Source organism: Nannospalax galili, unplaced genomic scaffold (genome assembly GCF_000622305.1).
Source record: "Nannospalax galili isolate Female #2095 unplaced genomic scaffold, S.galili_v1.0 scaffold136, whole genome shotgun sequence".
In the NCBI taxonomy this organism is placed as follows: Eukaryota; Metazoa; Chordata; class Mammalia; order Rodentia; family Spalacidae; genus Nannospalax; species Nannospalax galili.
In genome coordinates this window covers 2,891,371-2,915,284 of record NW_008340872.1, presented here as the reverse complement: position 1 = coordinate 2,915,284, position 23,914 = coordinate 2,891,371, and the positions used below count along the sequence as shown (strand labels likewise).

The window sequence follows — 23,914 nt, the reverse complement described above, 5'->3', positions numbered from 1 at the left end:
GGAGGGAGGGGGAGAGAGAGAGAGAATGCACACATGCATGCATACAAACATTGAGGGGGGAGGGGGAGGAAGGGAGGGGAGAGAGAGAGAGAGAATGCATGCATGCATGCATACAAACATTGGTCCACAGCACTGAGCTAACAACACTCTTACTGTTGAAGGCAGGCCAAAGACCTAAACATCAAAAATGAAGGATTAGGGACTTGTTCAGACAGCAAGAGCAATTAGCTATCAAGATTCTTCTAGAACTGCCTGATCTGAATTCTCTCTAAAACTGAGCTAGCTGTGCTAAAGACGAGAGGGGGTTGAGGGAGGTGGGCATAGTTGAGAGGGTGCTCAGAGAAGCCTGGCTAAAGTTTGGTCAAGGAAAGTTATTATCAGGATTAGGAACTTTTTGTATACCACTAATAGCTGCATCTTGAAGATGAACTATCTGAAGCTTAGAATCTAAGCAACTCATTCAGGGCCTACAGCCTGTAAGACCTAGAGCAAGATGCTTCACGTTGAACAACTGCCACTGACATCAGGATCGTGTGCCACCTTTGGTGGCTCAGTTCATTCTTACTGACTGCTGTGAGAATCAAGAGAAGTTTGCCTTTGTGGTCTTGCTGCATGTGGTCAGTGCTATCCAAAGATATGATTTCTACTGGAGCAGCATCCTTGGATTGTACTGTCATACCAATTTTATGTGTTAGCCAGTTTATTGAAATGTAACACAGATGGTGTGTCCGTAATAATCTATATCCAATTCTGTTTTCTTTAAATATCCATCAGAAGAACTTTTTTTAAAAATCAGATATCTGGATCTTGCCTATTGTCATAGGAAGCAAAAATAGGATTTCAGTTGTGACTATAAAGGTTACATTTTTTTTTTTTTCTTTTTTTGAGACGATCTCTTTCTAGCCCCAGCTGGCCTGGAACTCACTATGTAGACTAGGATGGCTTCAGTCTCACAGAGATCTGCCTGCCTCTGCCACCCGAGCACTAGGATGAAAGGTGTATGCCACTGCGCCCAGTTTAAAGATTAATTTTAATTGCTGATAATCTATTTTTATGAAAAGTTTTTTTTTGTGGGTGAGTTATCCCATAAGACTTAATATATCAACTGCTTTCTAAATGGTAATAGACTGTGACCATTTTGTGTGATTTTACTCAATTTTCTTAGAAAAATACAATTAAAAATGAATAACTTGGGGGCTGGAGAGATAGCCCAGGGTTAAGATCACTGGCTGCTCTTGCAGAGGACCGGAGTTCACTTCCCAGCACCCATGTAGCAGCTAATAACACTGTCTGTAACTCTAGTTCCGGAGGATCTGATGTCCTCTTCTGGCCTCCATGAGCATTGCATGACATGGGTGCTCTTACATGCAGGCGATACACTCACACATAAAAAAAAAATTTAAAAAATTAAAAATTAAAAAGCTGAATAACTTGTATAGCTTCAGTTCTCTGGAGCTTTTGCAGTCTGTGTTAGGAGGAAGATGTTGTCATGTTGGTACCTTGTCTTATCCTGTCTGATAGAGAAAGATCTATATGCAAAGATACCTTGTCTTACCCTGTCTGATATAGAGGGAGATCTGTATGCAAAGATAAGGGTACTTAGATAGCAAGGTGCCCTCAGGTTGCTTTCCAGGACTGATATGGAATCTCTGCATTCTTTTACCCTATTTATATTATGTCAGGACTAGGACTATGATGCAATTTGGATTTGACTTTAAGATGTTGGAAGTTGCTGCTAAAATTCCTTAGGGAGGGGCATGTAAACAATGCCCCCCCCAATCCCAATTACAAACTGAGATACAATTTTACCTGAATATACTCTGGGGAACCAGTGACTTGGCTTAATTACAGAGCAGTGGTTCAAAGTTTACTTAGAAGAATGTGGTGCTACCCACCCAAGGCCGCACCAGAAAGTCTTCACCCAAGCCTGGATGTCACCCAGCCTATATATTTAGCTGTGAGGATCTCTGGAAGGACATTCAGGGTGTTCAGGAAGATGGCATCTGTCTGACATAGAGGACAGTCCTGTACAACAGAGTTGAAATCAGAGTCTACCCTACTAATTATGTGTTGGATCACTCACTTAGACTCCTGCCCTCTGTCTTGTATTCTCATGTGGTGGGTTCAGTCATATTTTCATGCTGTCTTCGTCCTGGACCACTGTTCTCCAGCATCTGTGTACTGTCCTAATCGAAAGCCTACTCACTGCTCGGTCCACAGAGGCTTCTTACTCTTCCTGAGGGCTCTTCTCCTCCTAGCTTTCAGCCTTATGGACATCCACAGGGTTCTCTTATTTGATCTAGTGCACATGAACGTCGGACTGTGAATTATTGCTGCGGCTTTGGCTTCTTAGGATATTTATAATGTATCCAACTCTTAATTTTTTGCTTATTTTCTTTCAGTTTATTTTATAAATAAAAACACTATGTAATGTTACCATGTACTGTTCTGTGCTTTCAGTGAGCACTTTTAGTTGTCATGTATTTGATTTTGTGGCTATATCATAAACTACTGTTCTCACTCACTGACTCTCCCTCTCTCTCTCCTCTCTCTCTCCCTTCTCTCTTGCTTGCTTGCTCACTCACTCATTCTTTCTGAGATAGATTTTGCCATGTAGCCCTTGAGCTCTCAGCTCTCCTGCCTCTGCTTCTTAAGTGCTGTGTTACAGGTGTGTGCCACCATGCCCGGCTTTTTTCATTTTTTGATGGTTAAAAATAACACCATAGGGGCTGGCTAGGTGGCTTAGTGGGTAAAGGAGATTGTTGCCAAGCCTGATGACCTGAATTCAGTCCCCAGGATCTACATGGTAGAAGGAGAGAGTCAACGCCTGCAGATTGTCCTCTGACTTCCACATGTGTGTCAAGGTGTGTAAGTGCACAAACACACACAAATAGGTAATAAATGCAATTTAAAAATAAAACACCCTGGTTAATGTGTGTTGACATGTGTCTTTGTGTTTGGATTATTTCCTCAGAGCAGACTTACAGGTGTTGAATCCCTGGGTATAATGGTACATGCATTTTCCCTACTTCTGATACATAGTTTGCCATGTTGCTGTAATAACTGGTCTTCTCACTAGCAGTGAAGAAGGCTCTCTTACTCGTATTAGAAATCTATGCTTATGTATTTGGGGGCCTGCATTTATTGCTTTGTGGTGAATTTTTCAAACTAAAATGTAACTTTAAGTTGGCTCATATTAAGTAAAATTTCCTCTGACAGAAACTTGATAAGATCCATATTAACTCTCAGTGATAAAAGAAATGCTATGTCAGAGGGAGTGAAAGTTTTATAATATCCGCAGTTCTATAACTATTGTCCAGTAACATATGTTGAATGAATTAACTTTTCTCCCATTCAGTAACAATAGTTATCTTTTCAGAAATCTTCTCAATGTTACTTGGAAATTTGAAGCTTAATAGTTTGAGTGGATTTTGCAAGAATGAAGTTATATACAGCCAACTTTGAGTGCACAAACCTGGAATTAAACTGGAATTCTGAATACACTGAATTGTTTTTTTGTTTTGTTTTTGGTCTTTTTGAGGCAGGGTCTCCCTGTAGTCTCAGCTGGCCTGGAACTCACTATGTAGACCAGGCTGGCCTTAAACTCACAGAGATCCGCCTGCTTCTGCCTCCCGAATCTTGTGATCAAAGGCAAGTGCTGGGATCAAGGCCATGCGCCACCATGCCTGGCTATCCAAACATGTTTTAAGTACAGAATTATATTCTACAAAGTTTTTTGTATTAGGAGAATTTAAATGTTTCTAAAGAAAATACGGAATTGAGAAAATCTGATATTTTTTCCTATTTTTATCTTGACTTTCATTGTCTTTGTGATGTTTAACAGAAACTTTAAAAGTTTTTCTGTTCTAAGTTTCACCTGGATCCACTTAAAGAAAAGGACACAACCCCTCTAAAGCTCACCAACAGCCACTTTTCAGCTTTACTGTTTTCTCAGGCCCCAGTATATTTTAGTATATCTCAACTGAATGAAATGAAATGTATCTGTTGCCTTCTAAAATAGTCTGATTTTCTGTTGTATTTCAGTGATGCTAGTGTTTCTGAGCCTTTTTAAAAAATTATTTTTATTTTATGTGTATGAATGTATTGTCTGCGTGTATGTGAATGCACCTGTGTCTTGTAATGCTGTGGAGGTCAGAAGAGGGCTTCGGATTCCTCTGGAACTGGAGTTAAGGATGGTTCGTAGCCACCATGTGGGTGCTGGGAATCAAACCCAGGTCTTCTGCAAGAGCAGTCAGTGCTCTTAACCGCTGAGCCATCTCTCCAACCCCTCTGAGCTTTTTTTAAATCCAAAAACTTTCAAGTAGTGATACATCTTATTTATGCACAGAAGTTGAGTCACTTAGCAGAGCACAGATGGTTTTGTTAATGGCTGCATTGTCCTTTGCGTTCATTTATGATAACCAGTGACATCCACTGATGTTACAGTTATCCCACCCCCACCTCCACAAACGTAACCCATCCATCAGGCATTGGCAAGTAATCTCCAGCTCTAGCAGGAGGCAGGCGCATCTATGTGTGGATCAGACTGCACTATGCACATTTCCTGTTTCTGATTGGACAAATGCTCAACAGCCTGGCAAAGACCAAGAGAATACACGGAATCTCCATTGAGCCTTTCCCTGCTGCTAACTGTAGCTGGCATTTGGAGTTAAGGGTGTGGATGGGAGGGTCTGATTGTCATCACTTCTCATGGTGGTACTGCATCCATGAGAATGTCAAGCATGTGGAATGTTTGCAGAGTTCCCAGTTAGGTAGCCATCATGTTTTCACTGCATATAGCTGTTTAATTCTGGTGATGGTTGAATTGTAGAACATTATGATTATTGGCTTATTTTTAAAAGCGGTACATACATGTTTCATCCTTTTACTGGGCTCCATCAGCTCATTTTTAATGCATCTGTGTTATAGCTGTTGCACTATTTTGTTGAAATAAACTTGAGTCTGGTAGGAGGCCTTCCTGCCTTGCTGTTTTAGTGTCGCAGTGTTGTTTTGCACACACGGTACTTTCTGTGTAGTAGCTGAAGGAAGGCTGTCTGAAAACTTGCTGTGCCTGTCTACCAGCTTCTGGGGCTGAGTTGATAACCCCAGGCTTAGAGCTGGCTCCCTGTGTAGAGGGCAGGTTAGTCAATGGAGATAAAGACGAGAGTGGGGACACTGCACTGTGTGGACTTAGGACTCGGTGTGCCATGGGTCTTGGGCTGCAGTGTGGGACTTGTGTGAATGTTTTTCTTTAATGTTCAGGTGAACCTTACTGTGTCTCAACCTCTGTTTTGTCCTGGGAGAGAATGCTCAGATAGTTCCCTTCATCCCCGCTGTGCATTGTGTCCTCCCTCTGCCTGACTCATTACGTTTTTCTTTCCATGTGGCAACATCAGTGTTCACAATATTTCTGGAATTTCAGTGCTTTCTCATCCTGTTGGTTTTTGTTTGTTTATTTGTTTTTGTTTTGTTTTGTTTTGTTTTTGGTCTTTTTGAGACAGGGTCTCCCTGTAGCCCCACCTGGCCTGGAACTCACTGTGTAGACCAGGCTGGCCCTGAACTCACAGAGATCACCTACCTCTGCCTCCCGAGTGCTGGGACTATAGGCATGTGCCACCACGCCCGGCTATTTGGTTTTTTGAGACAGGGTCTCTCTGTAGGTAGCCCCAGCTGGCCTGGAACTCCCTATGGAGACCAGGCTGGCATCAGTCTCACAAAGATCCACCTGCCTCTGCCTCCCGAGTGCTGGCATTAAAGGCACCACTACCACCACCACCGCCACCACTGCGTCTTCATCTCATTAACTTGTAGGTGAGAAGGTGCTAGAAAGTTTGTGAGCTTAAAGTTGGTTTAACTTTCAGTATTAATTTGACTACTGATCTTGATTCTACAAGTTCTATGTTTAACATTTTGAAATGTTCTCCCTGCTCAGTGATTCTTGAAATTGTTTGCTATTTGGTTTTGAATTCTATACTTTTCCAGGAATTACTTTTTGAGTTTATATTACATTGAGATAATGTTTTATACTTAATGGTTCTCTTCAAGTGGAACTTTATGGAGGAAATTAAGTTCTCCACTTACTTTGATGGCTTATGAACTGCTACACTGTCTGCAGCTACAGTGTTCTGCAGTCCACTGAAACAAAAATTAGAGTATAGATGGTGCTTTTTTTGAATGCTACTTTGCAGTGGTAGAAGATCCAGAAGTGCAAATGAGAGCTTCAAAGGGGGCTGTTTCTACCCACTCTTCTCTCTAGAGGAATTCTGGCTCCTTCTTTGCCACCCCTCATTTGCCACCTTTGCATTGCAGCTGTGTTTTGGCTTCATTGTTCCTTAGTGAATTCTGTCTTTCAAATACTGAAGAGTTGAACTGAAGTTAAAATGTGCTTATGTGAGTTCTCTAGGCAAGACACCCCGGCATTTCTTTGTGGGAGGTAAACAGGAGTAAAGGCACAAATCCTTTGAGATGCCAGTGAGTGTTGCCAAGTGACATGCTGACAGCTGGGCCTGACAGGGCTTGTGGGACACTGGTCCTTCCTGTATCCTTCTGCCTCCTGTACCTCCCCCCACCTCTGCTGTACACACATTCTGGGGGGATTTCCTGCCTTCTAGAAGAGGACCAGAGTGTTCACTAGTTTTCCTTAGTGTTGCTATCTCTAAACTTTCTCCTTTTTCACATGTTCCTTACCCATCCCTCATTTTTAGACCTTAGTCTACTGCATAGTGCTTTTAGGTCATCAAATAGCAGCACATGCAGAAACCACTTTTGAGGTTATAGACATGACAATAGGGCATTGATCAGGTTGGCTATATGTTTGGGATTTGTCAGTTCCTTTGTCTGTTTATTATCTGGCTTTCAATATCTTTTCTGTGTGTTTCAAAAGAGCTTTGTGTGCCTTCTGCCTGTATATGTAATCTTTTTTTTTCTTTCTTACTGAGATTTTATTGGTTGAGGACCAGTACACAGACATTTCAATTTGTACACAATTCTTAATACAAATACCAAAAGTCTGAAGAACCACATATTGTGTTTCTTTTATAAAGTCATTCCAGTGATGTTCCAACTTCGAACCTGGTAGCACATTTCCCTTCAGGGGAGTCATTAACAGCATCATCAAAAACTGACCAACAATCCTTACTTCCACTGAAATTTGTTATCACATACACTAAACACTCAAATTTTCATCTTTTACGGCACATTGTCAAAACTGTTAGGAAAACTGGACTACCGTGACCAGATATTACAGAGGGCACACAGTTCTAACAGGATGATGACCAAGGAGTGTTTTTTGTTTTGTTTTTTTTTTAAGAAAACAGTTTACTAAAAACATAGGACTAGAAGTCATCTAAAATATTCAAGACACATTAAATGCACAACTGAGACTCCAGATTGCCATTTAGTATGCCCTGGGTCACAGGATATAAAACTAACCCCCCCTCTATGGAATGTTACACCGACACCCAAGACAGTCACAGCCTCCCATGATTCAATATCCCACTATTTTCTGGTTGTACCAAAAAATACCTGCCCGCTGAAAATGGAGAGACCAGCAACGAGGAGAGTCCTGCCTCTGATGAAGAAGAGAAAGACACCAAGTCCAGCTGATCCACATCCTGTCCTGTCTCCCTGCCGCCCTTGTACAATCCAGAGGAGTATTTTTATCAGCTATTTTGTAAATGCAAGTTTTTAAAAAAATTATTTATTTAATAACAAAGGAGAAAATCTAATGACCCTGCTCTCAACCAGGGCAATGAACCTTGGCTCTTATTGACCGATGCTGTCTTCCGTTTTAGAATGGATGGGAAAGACAAAGGAGGGTGCAGCATCTGGCCTCTGCTGATAGGAATGTTTCACAATGAGGGTCCTTTTCAGGTCTTTGCTATGAGAACCTGCTGTGGTATCTGCAGGGAAGCCTCAAAAGTGTGTTCCTCTGAACGTCTCAGCAGCCCTCAGTACCTTCTCTCTCTCGTGCCCATCCTCCTTAGAGCTAACTTCCAGCAGCTTAGCAGAATGACCCCTTGGCTCTTCTTACCCACCATGGCTCCAGCTTCTGCTCCAGGTGAGGAGGTCTGGACCACATCTCTTAATTTCTTGGTAACAGTTTACTCCGATCACTTACTTTTCTAAGGAGTCTAAGAAAAGTCAGAGACTTTTTTTATCATTTTTTTAAATTTTTTAATAACCTGATTAGAAGAAGCAGTTCATTACAGCTTTAATATATTCAGTAACACACTCCAGACCAAGAGTACATCTCCCTCAAAGGTGGCTGCAAATTTTTGGGTTCACAGTTGAATCAATACAGTCACACATTATTGAACTCAGTATAAGCCCTGTAAGACATAAAATTGGATGAGTTTTAATGAAATGGAGATCTTTTTAAAGGTAAATGCAAGTTTTTTAGTAGCTCTAGAAACATTTTTGAAAGGGGAAAATTCCACCTCATCCCATTTTTTTTAAGTGTAAATGATTTTTTTTAAGAGCTGTATATGTAATCTTATGGAGCAACTTTGTGCTCCTTGTTCATCTGTTCAAACAGCTATCAGAAGAGTGGATTTGGTTTGTCTTCATTTGTTGCACAGGGGGTATAGCCTCTACTTGTTTCCAGTCCTGGCAGACTTGTAAATAAAGGTTTGGGTTTTCCTTTAAGATTTTTTTTAACTTTGTTCTTTTCAGTTTCATAAAAATACACTATATTCTGGTCCATCTCCTCAACAACCCTCTCCTGTTTTCCTACCATACCTACCAGCCCCTCCTCCTTTCCTCTACTTAGTAGTTTGGGTTTTGTTTAATGTCTCACAGAGTTTACCTAGGCCTGTCTTTGTGACCCTGAGTTTGGAACTAAGCATCAGAGCCTGGTGGGCTCTGCATAGTATGCCTCCCCCCACTCCTAGAATCTGTTGGTTGCCAGTAGATCAGCAGTATGTAGTAAGGCCCAATGAGCCCCTTCCCCCTCCGTAGCTGTCTGTTAAGAGGACCTGACTTCTGTGAACCCAGTGTCAGTATGCACAGCTGCTGTGAATTCATGGTTACTATGGCTCTGCTTTGCTTAGAAGGTGGCATTTCACTGCTCCTCTCCCTATTCTACATCCCTTACATTCTCTGTGCCCTCCCCCCTCATCAATGTTCCCTGAGCCTTTAGAGGATGGTGTAAGTGTCTAGGGCTGAACCCTCAGCCATCCTTTATTAGTCTCAGCATCTTGTGCATCCACAGATCTTTGCTTTTACCTCCATTCACTGCAAGGAGAGGCTTCTCTGTTTAAGCTGAGAGCAGCCTTTGTCTGTGGGTGTAAACATAGATGTTTAAGAAGGGGTTCAGCTAAACAGCTTTCTTAGGTTCCTGTCCCCAGGGTATAAGACCTCTTCAGTCCTGGGGTTTGGACCTGGGCATGCTCTGTAGCACATGCTCCAAATCTAGGGAGCAGTAGGTTACACCATAGTAGTCATACCACCATGCATTGATGGGCAGGTTGGTATTGTGTTTCATAGAGTTCACAGCTGGGTTAGACTGCTGTTTTCACCCCAGACCATGGCTCTCATGGTGCTAGGTGGTTCTTTAAGGTTTTTAACAAATGTTGGGATTTTACAGTAGAACATCTCTGAAAGGGGAATTTCTCTGTGTGTGAATTAAAATTTTTTAAATAAAAAAGTTCTTGATTAAGTAAATATAGCTAGAATAATAGCCCCAGCTGGAACCTCACAATGCTCAAATATCAGATAAGAGGATATAGATAATTTTTAAAATTATTCCTGATATCTTTTAGGTGTTTAAAGCAGATACACATTTTTCTCCCCCTCTTATTTTGTTTTCCCTTAATGTTTTATCTATGCAAAATTTCCATTGATTTTAATTTTCTATCCTGTAAATTCTTTGACTTAAAACTAATCCTTCTGAACTTTAAAATTTTTAATCTCCTCTGCCCCTGTATTTGTCTGTCATGTTTCTTCATCTCCGTCTGCTGTAGATAGAATCCTGGGTCTCATGCAAATGCTTTACCACTGACCCATAACCTCAGCTCCACACATATTTATAAGGTAAAAAAATATATTACCTTAGTACTATGGCAGTCTTGAAATGGATGAGTCTGGCTACGGGAAGGCCTCTATGAGCTGGTTTTAGACAGTACACCTGCTGAAACACAAGCCCAAAGTGACTTGCTCTCTAAACATGAGAAAAGAAAGTTTCCTCTGGTCCTTCTTTCTCCTGGCCTGTCTACCTTCTAGCCAACCTGTCTTTCTTGGGGGCGGGGCACATATTGTCATCAGGTACTACTGGCTAGTTAAATTTAAGGATCGCATAGAGAAGAATATAAGCCTAAGCCACTTATATTGATCCCTGACAGCTCCTGACACATGGCGGCACGTGCCTATAATCCCAGTACTTGGAAGGATAGGGGAAGGATTGCCTTGTAGAGGCTAGCCTGAGGTACATAGGGAGATGTTGTCTTAAAATACCAAGAACTGGGGATTATTACTCAGCGGTTGAATACTTACCTAGCCCTTTTGCTGGATCCCAAGCACTACGAATGAACAAAAGTCCTCTCTACCCAAAATACATTGGTCCTTAAGTATTGGAACCAGGTGACTGGTATGAGCCCGTCCACAGACTGGTGACTGACCAGCCTGCCCCCTGCCTCTTCCCATCTGTGACCTTTGCTTATTTTTGATAGTTGTGACAAACTTGTTTACATAAGAGGATTATAATATTTCTATGAGGGAATTGTCAGTAATTAAATGAAAAGCAGATAATACGTGTTAACAATCTACTTTAGTCTTTGGATCATTAAGTCTAAATTACTAGCTCTCCTTTGGAATATTAGAAGTGTGCTAATTATGTGACCTTCATAATTGCTGATGCCTTTTTCTGTATGTTTGTATTATTACATTTTATCATGCCTATATATATATATATATTTGGTCTTTTTGAGGCAGGGTCTCCCAGTAGTCCCAGCTGGCCTGGAACTCCCTATGTACCAGGCTGGCCTCAAACTCACTGAGATCCACCTGCTTCTGCCTCCCCAGTGCTGAAACTAAAGGAATGTGCTACCACACCTGGCTTATCATATTTTTTAAACTGTCTTCTAATTTTCAAAAAAATTAAAATTTCAAATCTTAAGGTTGAAAGACTAGCACAATGACATACTCCTTCTTAAAACTAGTTACAATTAGTTGATAAAAAGCTTCAAGGTTTTAATTATGGCTAATTTTGACTAGAAATTTTATCTTTCATTATTAAAATCTGTCTGCATTAAATTGCCAAATTTAGTATTTATGTACTAGAAACTAAATTCCTAATCGTATATGTTTTATTTGCTTTTTGTTTTTATAATTATTTCACATTTTCTGTTAATCTGTATTTATGACAGCCAGACATTGGAAATTAAGTAACAAATCTGTTTCAATATACTTTTTAAAAAATCAGTGATATTTTAATAAGTAACATTATCAACATTTGGGACTTTAGTATAAATACCAAAATTAGAGATCAGTGTTTACTTCTTTAATTTTCAGTAATTAGCTCTTCTTTCAGAAGCTGAAAATGGAAGGTTAAAGACTCAAACAGACTTTAAGAAGCACTGCTGATCTCTTCATTGCCCAGTGTGTAGGGTTTTTGCTTGATTGCTTGCTTGTTTTTTGTATATAACTGTAGGAGTGTGTGCCCCACTAAAAAGACCAAGTCCAGGCTGGAACTGGAACTTGCCTAGCATGTGCAAGGCCTTGGGTACAGTCCCTGGCATTAGTCTCCCCAACGGTTTTAAGTCCAGCAGCCTATTTACAGCTAACTTTCTAAAAGCATGCATTTATAGCGTGCCAAAGGGAACAGTTTTAGATTTCTTCAGAAAAGGCAGAAAGGGGATATAAATCCCAAGCTGTTAATAGCAGTTGCCTATGGCTGATGAAATCAGGGGAATTCCCTGTGTTCTTTTTTCAGTTTTCTGAACTCAATTACCATAATCATCTGTCCTCTTTTTCATTGAAGGGGAAAATGTGGGCAGTCATGGTAAGCTGGAAATGTGTCAAAAGGAAGAAATGATGCCTAGTAAGTAGACAGCATATTTACCTACTTGGTGGCTGCCTTCTCTCTGTCCTGTCTCCTGCTTAGAAGAAGTGCAGACCCTCAGTCACCCCAGAGCAGACTGCACAGTGCTGATCTTCCCACACTCAGTTTGGGGTTGAAGCTCTGCCTCCTCAGCTTCTGGGTCAGGAGCCTTAGAGAGAATACTTTCCTTGTTTTGCTCTAGGAAGGTTTATGTTTCAGGAGGTGGTTGCGGGGGAAAGGGACAAATGGGACCTACCTGATGCCATCGAAATCCTATCTCAGGCGTGTATTGCCTGCATGTAGATAACTGCACCTGTGTTGTGCAGTGCCCATGGAGAACAGAAGAGACTGTCAGATTCCCTGGAACTGGAGTTACGGACAGTTGTTAGGTGCCATGTGGATGCTGGGATTTGAACCTGGGTCTGTTCCAAGAACAGTCAGTGTTCTTAACTGCTGGGCTATCTCTCCAGCCCCGGCAATATTTATTTTCAATATAGAGGTCATGTATTTTATGTTGTTTTGTTTGAGACAGGGTCTTGCCTATGTATTCCAGACCAGCCTGGTATTTGACATTCTCTTGCCTCAGCCTCCTGTGTGATGAAATTACAGATGTGTGCCACCCCATGTCACTTTCTTCATTTAATTTGTACTGAGAAATTCTAGGTTTTGTGATGTGGAACTGTTTCTCTTAATCTCAGTTTTTAATCTGTATGATGATATGTAAAATTTAGTTGATTTTTTTTTTAGTACATTAACCTCTTAGCCCACAATTGTTTGCTTACTATTGTTTTCTAGATTGTTCTATCCAAAACTTATTTATTTATTTGTGTGTGTGTGTGTGTGTGTGTGTGTGTGTGTGTGTGTGTGTGTTTGCATGCATGTCTGTGCATGCATTCTCAGAGGACAATTTGTAAGTGTCTGTTCTTTCCACCATGTGGGTTCAGGAATCAAACTGAGGTCGTGGTGGCAGGTGCCCTTACCCACTGATCATTGTGCTAACCCTAGCTTAAGTTTTTCATAGAAGCCTTTAATTTTCCCCTGCTTTTTTTGAGGCAGGGTCTAACTATGTAGTTTTTTTTTTTTTTTTTTCCTGGTCTGGAACTCACCGTATAGACCAGGCTGGCCTTGAACTCCCAGAAATCTGCCTTGCTCTGCCTCGTGAGTGCTGGGGTCAATAGCACCTATCTTTTTAAAAATTTTTAATTTTATTTTATTCATTTTTATTTAATGTGTATGGGTGTATTGCTTGCATGTAGGTAGGTGTGCCTGTGTCATGCAGTGCCCAAGAGGAGGTTAGAAGAGAAGAGGGCATCGGATCCCCTGGAACTGGAGTTACAGATGGTTGTTAGCCGCCATGTGGGTGCTGAGAATCGAGCCTGGGTCCTCTGCAAGAGCAATCAGTGCTCTTAACCACTGAGCCATCTCTCCAGCCCCCAGCACTTACTGTTTTAAGAAGTTTCCTACTAATTCTGTTTTATTGAGAGTTTCTTTTATCATTACTAAATGTTGAGTTTTTGTCACAAACTGTCTTCTGAATCTGTGGAAATGATTATATTGGCTTTCTGCTTTATTTTTTTCAGTAAAATAAATTATATTAATTGATCCTCTTTGAGTGTTATCCTTTTTTATATACTATTGTGATTTATCATTTAGTGTTTCGAGAGGAGTTCTGCATCTATATTCTCCAGGGGTCTTACTGTGTACTTAATTTTTGTGCTGTCTGGTTTTCGTATTACAAACAAGAAACCAATAGCAAGTAATGTTTCCTCTTTGAAAAAGTGCCTGATTTTTGTGTTTTTTCTTCCATGAATGTTTGATACCATCTGAGAATACAGCTTTCTTTTTCGGGAAAGTTCTTAATCATAATATCAGTTTCTTTAGTAAATACAACAATGTTTGACTCCAAGAAGTTTGTTCATTTCATCTTCCCTATCAAACCTGTCAGCATCAAGTTGTTTCTAAGATTTCTTTTCTGTTAGGTTTTTGTGGAATTGCTGGGGATGACTCATTTCACCTCTGATACAGTTTCTTTCATCTGTTGGAGTTGTTTTGCAAAGAACCAAATTTCAAATTTGCCTATTTTGTGTCTTTCATCTGTTTGTCTCTTTATTATTTCTTCCCTTTTACTTGTGTTTGATTTATATTGCTTCCTGTTCTGTAGGTGTTTTATTTTGTTTTTTTTTCATATTTATTTGGGTGTGACCAGCTCTTTTCACATTGTGATTTGATGCTGTCATCTACAAATGTGTTGGGTCACATTCATAGCTGTCCTGGGATGTAGAAATTTCTGTTCTGTTCTTTTTAAGGTAGTTTTAAAATTTCTCTGTTGAAAACTTCTACCTGTCCATTCACTTAGGTTCACTTTTACCTCTTGGACACAGGCTGCTCTAAAGAATTTTTTGTGATAATTTCCACGTTTTTGTCATCTTGGAGCTGGGCATGTATGGATTTTAGGGCTTTTTTTTTTTTTTGAGAATTTGTCAAATTTTTCTCCTTTTCTCATTGCTATGACCAAATACCTGACAAAAAGCAACTTAAGAGAAGAGTTTATTTTTTATTACAGTGGGGGATGATACAAGCCCATGAAGGCATGGTGGCAGGACGGGGAGGCAGCTGGTCACATTGCATTCGCAGTCAGGAAGCAGAGATATGTGCTGGTGCTCAGCTTGCTTTCTCCTTTTTATTCAGTCCTGGGCCCCAGCCCATAGAATGATTCCACTCACAGTTAATGTGGGTCTTCCCACCTCAATTAACCCATTCCAAATAGTTCCTCAAGTTATGCCTTGAATTTTATCTCAAAGATTGTAGCTCCTGTCAACCTTGACAATCAGTATTAGCCATCACAGTATGTCAAACATTTTGGATTATGTCCCAGACATTGTGATTTCATATTTCTGTTGTCATCCTCTGCAGAGTGCTGTTCGTGTGTTTCTGCAGGTATCCAGCCTGGTTACGGTTATACTGTTAGTTCTCCCCGAGGTCTAGCTTGGGCTTCAATTCCTAATACAGTGTTCAGGACTAGCATTGTGCGGTTATGATTGTCGGGCATACCCACAGGTCAAGTGTGAGGGTGACACTAGTGTAGTGGATTTGCAGAGTCTGACCATCTAGTCTTCGCGCGCTTCAGGCCTTTTCATTCTTTTGCCCAGAAAGACCTGGTTTCTATTCGAGTTTTGGTCTCTGTACCTCTTCCTGACTGGGGTCTACCCTGAGGCAAAGCTCAGAGAATATAGAACAGGGGAGGGGAAATGATTTCCCTCTACAATTTGCCTACTTCTTAGTGTCCTTAGTTACCTTTTTGTGCTTTGACCAGGGTTTTTAATTTTAATAAGAGAGCAGAGGTGCTAGAGTAGGCTTCAGTGCTGTAGCAGAACTGGAACTGTGTTTTGTGACATCTTATACATGTGACTTTTTCTAAAATTTATTAGCTCTTTACATACAAATTATTTCTCACATTTGATGCTACAACAGAACCTGGTTTCATATTGCATGCCTGTAATCCTAGCACCAGGGAGGCTGAGATGGGGGCTGTGAGATGGAGGGGTCTACAGAATGAGACTTTTGTCTCAAAAAAACAACAAAAAAACCCCACAAATACATAAAAAGGGACAAAACTTTTTTTTTTTTTTTTTTGATACAGGGTCTCCCCCTGTGCCTGTACAATACCTGTGGAGGTCAGAAGAGGGTGTTGTAGCTCCCTGAAACTGGAGTTAAGGATGGTTGTTAGCTACCATGTGGGTATTGGGAATTGAACCTGGATCCGCTACAAGAGCAGCCAGTGCTCTTAACCGCTGAGCCATCTCTTCAGCCCCTCGCATACCTTTAATCCCAGCACTTGGGAGGCAGAGACAGATGGATCTCAGTGAGTTCAAGGCCAGCCTGGTCTACATAGTGAGTTCCAGGACAGCTGGGGCTACAAGGAGACCCTGTCTCAAAAAGACCAAAAAAAAAAAAAAAAGAAAAAAAAAGAAAGAAACCAATTGTTTTATACAATAAATATGTGCTAATTAAAATCTTACACATAGTAGTGTACTTTTTATTCTCTCATTATCATAGGCTAGTGTAAAGAGTACACTGACTTTATAGCCTAAATAGAAGAAGGCTTAGTCATCCTCTGAACAATGATTTTGGTAACAAGTATTACTTGTCACCTGAAGGTTCATTGAAGCTCATCTCCAGAATGCTTTTTCCTTGATCCCATTTCAGTTGTATGCGTATTTCCAGCCACTTAGGTTTTGTATTGTTTAGATTTTCGATAATTGTAAGGAAGTAAATCCATTTTTTTTCCAGATTTGCCACTTATTGTACACCAGCCTAGCTGCAAATGAATAGCATGTATGTCTGAATTAGTTTATTACAAAAATTCTAGGATGATATAATACCTTATTTAATAATTTAATAGGATAATTTAGATAATATATCACTATATTTCAGAATGTTGGGGATGATGTGAGCTCTTTGGTAAAGTACTTGCTAGGCATGTACACGGTTCTAATTCAAACTTAGCACTGTGAAAGAAAGAATGAAATAAAAAAATTAGAATGTTAAAAGAAAAATACGTGCTTATGTCATGAGTTGTTAAGAAAAAGCTTCTAAAAGATTTAGCATCCATTCCCTAATAAAAATGTTAAGTAAAATAGAAATACAAACTACCTAAATATTGCCCAGCATGGTAGTGCACACCTTTAATCCCAGCTGAGAGCTGAGGCAGTGGGATCTCTGTGAGTTCAAGGCCGGCCTGGTCTACACATAGTGCATTCTAGGCCAGCTGGTGCTACAGGGAGACCCTGTGGCAAAAGGACAAAAAGAAAAAGGAAATACCTAAACATGATATGGTACCAAAATACAGCAAACCTATTACAGTGCAAAATACAGCAAACCTGTTACAGTGCAAAATACAGCAAACCTGTTACAGTGCAAAATACAGCAAACCTGTTACAGTGCAAAATACAGCAAACCTGTTACAGTGCAAAATACAGCAAACCTGTTACAGTGCAAAATACAGCACACCTGTTACAGTGCAAAATACAGCACACCTGTTACAGTGCAAAATACAGCAAACCTGTTACAGTGCAAAATACAGCAAACCTGTTACAGTGCAAAATACAGCAAACCTGTTACAGTGCAAAATACAGCAAACCTGTTACAGTGCAAAATACAGCAAACCTGTTACAGTGCAAAATACAGCACACCTATTACAGTGCAAAATACAGCAAACCTGTTACAGGGCAAAATACAGCAAACCTGTTACGGTGCAAAATACAGCAAACCTGTTACAGTGCAAAATACAGCAAACACCTCCGTGAAAATCAGAGGTAATACAAAAATCACTTCTGTCAGAGCTACTTTCCATGCCTAGGTGTTGTACTGCATACAGCTAAATTCCTTTCTTCCAGACCACATAGAGTGAACCCAAGATGAAAGTGGTGAAGTGTAGAGCGGGCACAAGCGAATCAGCAAATTTTCTAGATTTTGCAGTAACCAGTAAAGAGCGGCACTTACTAAAGCAGAATGAAGAGTTTGTTCTTGTGCATGTTAAACAGGTGTCTTACTCAGAGCTGACCAGTTTTGAAGGTTCAGTAATTAAGTAATAAACCTGTCAATTGCCAAAGAATTTGATGAGAGTCAAATGAGAAAATGTACACTAAGAGGTTTGGAAAATTGTGAAACTTGCCCACGTGATATCCTGAGTGGGATGCAGGGGAAGAAGAGAGCAGCTGCTGCAGCTTCTAAGGGAGCTGTCATGTCCACTTCAAAACTGGCCTGTCAGACCTCAGCTCTAACCCTGTAGTTTGACCACATGTGCATTCTCTTCTTCCCTAAAATCTGCTGGAATCAAAAACAAAGCCTAACAGTAACGTTACAGAAAAGGACAATGGTAGGGAAATGGTGAGGATTTTAACACATTTTTACAAACCTTAAGAAAGTGGAGTAGAGGTTCCTGAGTACAGAGGAGGAGATGGTGTTAGTCCTTCAACAAGTCAGCAAAAGGAGCTCCAGGCATCTTGTCTCAGTGATGCCAGGAAAGGCTTCCACAAGCTTGGAGACTGCGGGTGTCTCATATGCAGCAGCTCCTAGTGGGAATGAATTGAACGTTTCCTTCCAGGTCTGTTGTCCGCCATGTACCTCCAGCACTTAGGTGACCACTTCAGTCTACTGTTTTCAGGGAGGGCAGCACTGGAACAGAGGAACTCATGATAGAAGGATGAATCACTCTCTGAAAACCCAGGGGATCACTCATGATTGCATACCATATATTGGATCTTCCCCTTCATCCAGGCCAGCATGTACCTAATGATGTCTCACCCTTCTCACTCCACCCGACACTTTCTGGAGAAGTCAGTGGTTTTGATCAAAGCTAACATTTGGAAATGTCTCTGTAGAAAGGCAGTTTAGTGTACCTGATGTCTCTACAAACCTGCCTCCAACACCAAGCTCCGAACAGAACAGTCTTAGTGCCTCACTGTTAAATGCAGCAATACTTCCACCTCAGATCACCAGACACCCAGAACAGCCGGTCAGCCAGCAGAAGAACCAGAAGTACCAAATGGTGTGGGAAACAAGGAAGCTAAAATGCAGAGTCCAGTGTCACAAACACTATAAGACAGAGTTCTGGAATAAAGAGTAGAGAGCGAGAAGGAACTCTGGAAGTTTAAAAAGTGAGATTTGGAAGAAACTGCACAAACATTTCAACTAGAGATGTATTAAGGCAAGAGAGTTTCATAATTCAAAATCCAGATTTATCTAAAAGTCTTTTTGTGGTTATGTTTTTGAGATAGCATCTCACTGTGTAGGATTGGACCTCTAGCTCAGGCTGGCCTTGGACCCACAATCCTGCTGGTATTGTAGGCATGTGCTGCCACACCTGAATAAATTGATCTAAAATTTTCAATGAGTATTTTATGCTCTTTGAGCATATAAATTTACAAAGTTGAATTAAGCACAAAGAAAAGCCTTCAGTAAATCTGGAGTTTCTAATTTGGGATGAGGACTCATTTTGTTTCATGTTGGCTATTCGTGAACAGCAATGCCTGATGGGAAATTCTGAGGCATTAGTTTGGTATTCTGGACAGGCATTATTGTAATGTGTGCTGTTTAAGTATTTCTTTAAGTCTTTTTGAACAGTGTTTCATGTATCCTCAAATTTGCTATGTAGCTAAGAATTACCTTGAACTCTTGCCTCTGTCTCCCAATTTCTGAGATTATAAGCCCATTGTATTTCTCGTTATGTGTTTTTTTTAAGCATCGTAATTTATTATTACTGTTGGTGTGTGTACATGTATGTTTGTAGGTATGCACGTCATGCATGCATGTGAAGGTTAGAGGACAACTTGGAGTTAGTTGCTCCTTCCACCTTTATATAGGTTCTAGAGATTCAACTCAGGTCATCAGGCTTGCTTCATTGGTTGACAAGTACTTTTATTCACTGAGCCATCTTGACTGCCTGGTTCTCAAAATCCTTATGGGGCAATTCAGTGTTTTTCTTGGGTGGCACACAGGCTGTGGTGTTTGCTGCTCTGCTCGGCTCACAGCCCTCTTGTCTTTCTTTCCTCACCTGTACTATGAAATAGTATTAATGTACACTTATTACATAGTGCTATGATGTTGATAGAAGGAGAAGACATGTAAGTCAACCTTATTACAATGTGTGCCTTGTATTAAGTGCTCAATGACTAGGAGTTGTAATTATTGTCAAGTAGATGAGTGACATGTGTAGACAGGTAAGAAAAGAGTAGGTTAGAAAGTAGCAGATACAACACTGATGGTATAGTAGGTTGTCCTAGCTCAAGGTATCATTCCCCACACTAAAAGCTTCTAGTAACCAATCTACCAGCATCCCCCAGCACCTGCCATTGTATCTGGCACTAAGAATCTATCCAGAGAATTAGGGAATAAACTGTCCCTTGTAATTTTCATTTGTACAACTGCGCTCTGGCTGTGGTCTTGACTTCTGACAATTAAAGCTAGCATGTGAGTGTGTTTGTAAGTATACAGACCTAAAGTTTTTATAAACTTAAATATTGCATTTTAATTACAGGCGTCAATTAGCAAGGTAAACGTAACAGAACCATGGCTCAGTTTCCGACGCCCTTTGGTGGTAAGTTTTGGAAATTTCTTAACTGGGGCCAAATTTTAAAAACTTAACTATGATGGGAAATTTTCAGATGAATTAGTAAGGTGAATTGGGCTGGAGGTAGAGCACTCGCCTGGCATGCGTGAGGTCCTATGTTCAATGTTCAGTACCACCAAAATAAGTAAACAGATAATTAAATGAGAGAAGGGAGAGTCTTTAGTAGTCCACAAGGTGTTTTCAGTGACAATCAGTTCATTTAATTTCATTTCATCCATAAAAATTTTAGTATGTTTATTTACTAAAAGATAACATGATTAAAGATGTAAGTGCAATACCATTATTATATCCATAAAATTTACATTATATCCACTTTAGGCTTTAGAGAGTTTTTGCGGGATTTTGTTTGTTTTTTTTGTTTGAACAGAGATCCGAATAAGGTGCACAGATAGCTCCCGGCTCTCTGAGTCCCTTGGTTCAGCTGTTCCTCTGCCCTTCCTGCAGGGTGCACAGGTAGCTCCCATGGTTGAGTTCCTCCTGCCCTTCCTGCTGTCAGACCTGTGCCTCTGTCAGCATCTGCTCTAGGGCAGTTTATTTATTGAACTGAATGGATCACTATATGTTTTCAAGGCCTGGATTTGAAGCATGGCATTTTTGTTTTCCCTTTATCTGTTTGAAATATCAATCTGTATAAAATGTGTTTTTCAGACTTTTTATTTGTGTATACCTTCATACACGCCCTCCCCTTTTTTTCCTTTGGCAGTGCTGTGATTGAACCTAGGTCCTGATATGTGCTTGGCAGCACTCTTGTCACTGAGTTAGATGCTTAGCCTAGATTCTACTAATGAAAGAAAACATACCATGCTAGCAGATTACTCTTGGCAGAGCTGTTGACAAAGCTCAGTGTTTGACTGCCAGAGCTGAGGCCCTACATTCAGTCAATCCCCAGCACTGCAAAAAATAAAAAGCAGACTTCTCTTGGCAGCTGTCTAATTGAGCTGTGAAGTGAAGAAGGCACCGAGTGTCATCATCTGAGCACACCTGTAGAGTGTCTCTGGGAGTTCAAAGCAGCTGAAGACTTTTCCAGATCGTTTATTTTTTTGATTTTTGTTTTTTGGTCTGCCTTCTTAATTACTATGTCATCATCACCATCATTATCACCGTCATCATCATCATTATTATTTTTGACTTTTGTTTATTGTACAAGTAAGAAGTCTGACAGGGCTATAAAAGTCTCTCCATCATTCGCAGGACTGTATGGTCTGTGTTTGGAGAAATGACTGTCTCAGGCACGGCTTTGCCCTGTTCTTCTAACACAGTGCTTGGCACATAGAACATGTTTAGTAATTTTTTTATTGACTGAATGGATCCCACCTCTCAGTATTACACCCAGCTCTGTAAAGATGAAGGAGTGATGCTTAGAATTTTGCTGGCATAGTCACATATGTGAAACATACATGTTGTGTGTTCCCACCTCTGGGGGTGGTGATTAACCTTTGGATAGCTTTCTGTGTTCGTCATCTAGAGTTATTTCAGTAAATTTTGGGGGAGAACCTGGGATTAAAGTAATGGAAGAATCCTAAATCCCATGTTTTTTGTTAGAATTTTTTTTTTTCTGTCTTTTTGAGACAGGGTCTTCTTGTAGCCCCAACTGGTGTCCTGGAACTCACTATGTAGACCAGTCTGGACTTGAACTGACAGAGATCTGCCTGCCTCTGCCTCTTGAGTGCTCAGATTAAAGGTGTGCGCCACCACACCTGACCAGAATACTCATTTTTAAAAAGAACTTTAATAAGACGCAATTCAAATATGAAGTTGACTAGTTTTAGCTATGCTATTCAATGATTATTAATACGTTTTAAAATTTGTGCAACCATGACTAGATATTTGAATATTGTCATTGCAATATTTATCTTAAATTTTTTCATAGAATCATGCAGGATTCTAATTCTGCTGTACCACCACCACCACCACCACCATCATATCATCAACACCATCACTACCACCACCACCAATGCCATCACCACTACCACCATCATCACCAACATTACCACTGCCACAACAACCACTACTGCCATCGCCACCACCATCACTGCCAATATCATCACTACCATCACTATTACCACCACCACCATTACCATTATCACTACTGCTACCACCACCACCACTTTTATTAATTCTGGTCTACACATTCAACTTCTTTTTCCATAATTTTACCTGTGACATTTTAGGCACCTGATGGTACAGTTTTAGGCTTCAGTTAATTTATTCTATTGCTTAGTTTTATGTAAATACATCATTAACTTGCCATGTCTTCACATAATCCTAGCTATAAGATGAACAAGTTTCTAAAAAGTATTTGTGCCAATTTTTTACTGCTTTCTTCTTAATTTTTAAGAATAAATGTATATCCTTTAAGAACCATGGTTTATTAAATAATTTATACTACTTTGACAGAACCTTAAAATGCTATAGAAACAATGTGTTTGAGCATTTTATTTTTCTTGGTGAATAACTTGCTTGTCTTTTCTTTGGGCTGTAGGCAGCCTGGATATTTGGGCCATAACTGTAGAGGAAAGAACAAAGCACGATCAGCAGTTCCACAGTTTGAAGCCGATATCTGGATTTATTACTGGTAATGTAAATAGTATTTTTTTTATTATTACTTAGCAGTAGTGTATCTTATCTGTGGAACTCTTCACTTGCATAAAGTAGAGGGAGGTAGGCATATATGACCAGTGGGACATTTTGTCTATGTTGCCTTACTCTTTTGTTTTTTGGCCTTTTTGAGACAGGGTCTCCCTGCAGCTCCAGCTGGCCTGGAACTCAGTATATAGACCAGGCTGGCCTTGAACTCGCTGAGATCCGCCTGCTTCTGCCTCCTGAGTGCTGGGATTTCAGGCGCCACGATCCTGGCTTGTTTTTTTTGAGACAGGGTCTCCCTATACCCCTAGCTGGCCTGGAATTCACTATGTAGAACAGGCTGGCCTGGAATTCACAGTGATCTGCCTGCCTCTGCCTCTACCTCTGGAGTACTGGGATTAAAGGTGTGCACAACCATGCCTGGCTTATGTTTTTATTATTATTTATTTTTAAATATTTATTAGTGAGGGAGAGAGAGAGAGAGCATGATGGGGGGGGGCTGCCATGGCATGTGTGTGGAGACCAGAGGACAACTTTGTGGAATCAGCTCTCTCAAACTCAGGAACTCAGGTCACCCGGCTTGGGCAGCAAGCATTCTCACCCACTGAACCATTTTGCAGGCCCTTAAGCCCGATTTTGATAATTACTTTCCTGTAATGTCTTTAAACCTCACAGTCCTTCACGAATGTCAAGCCACTTGTTTGGAGCATCCTTTTGATGGGAATTGGTTATAATTAAAGGACTGTACTCTTTAAAGTAGGATCAGACCCTCACCCTGGAGCTAAAATTCTAATTCTGAATTGGCTCGGGGAACCACTACCAGATTCCAAACACTTTAAAAGGATTGTATTGCTGTGTCTCTAAAAGGTCCTTTTGTACTCTGCCTTTTCTGTGTCTTAGCTGTTTTATTACCATTCAGGACTTCACTTTACAAAAATGGAAATTTGGATTTCCTGGAGAAGTGCTTTTGTGTTTTTTTTCTTGGTTCTTTAGTTGTTATCTTTGATGGAATTTTTCAGTCACTGCTGTTTATTCTCTGTAAACATTCAGAGTGGATGTTTACAATAGAGTGTGGCTTGTCAGCTGTTCCTAAGGATTTCTCTGTGTGTCCTTTGTCCTGTGTTAGTTTTCTCTTTTTGTAACAAAACAATCAGCTTTTTTTT

At 40.4% G+C, this 23,914-nt stretch overlaps 1 protein-coding gene across 3 annotated transcripts in view; it reads left to right on the top strand.

Annotated features, from left to right (window-relative positions):
- Positions 1–23,914, top strand: part of Itsn1 (intersectin 1) — a 200,361-nt gene that overhangs the window by 25,523 nt on the left and 150,924 nt on the right. For all 3 annotated transcript variants that reach the window (XR_003849972.1, XM_008835940.2, XM_008835942.3), the window contains exons 2-3: positions 20,076–20,135; positions 22,651–22,743. Coding sequence is in view for 2 of the 3 variants with exons in the window: in XM_008835940.2 (XP_008834162.1) it covers positions 20,108–20,135; positions 22,651–22,743 (121 nt within the window). In the remaining variant the exon portion in view is untranslated. The remainder of the gene's footprint in view (positions 1–20,075; positions 20,136–22,650; positions 22,744–23,914) is intronic.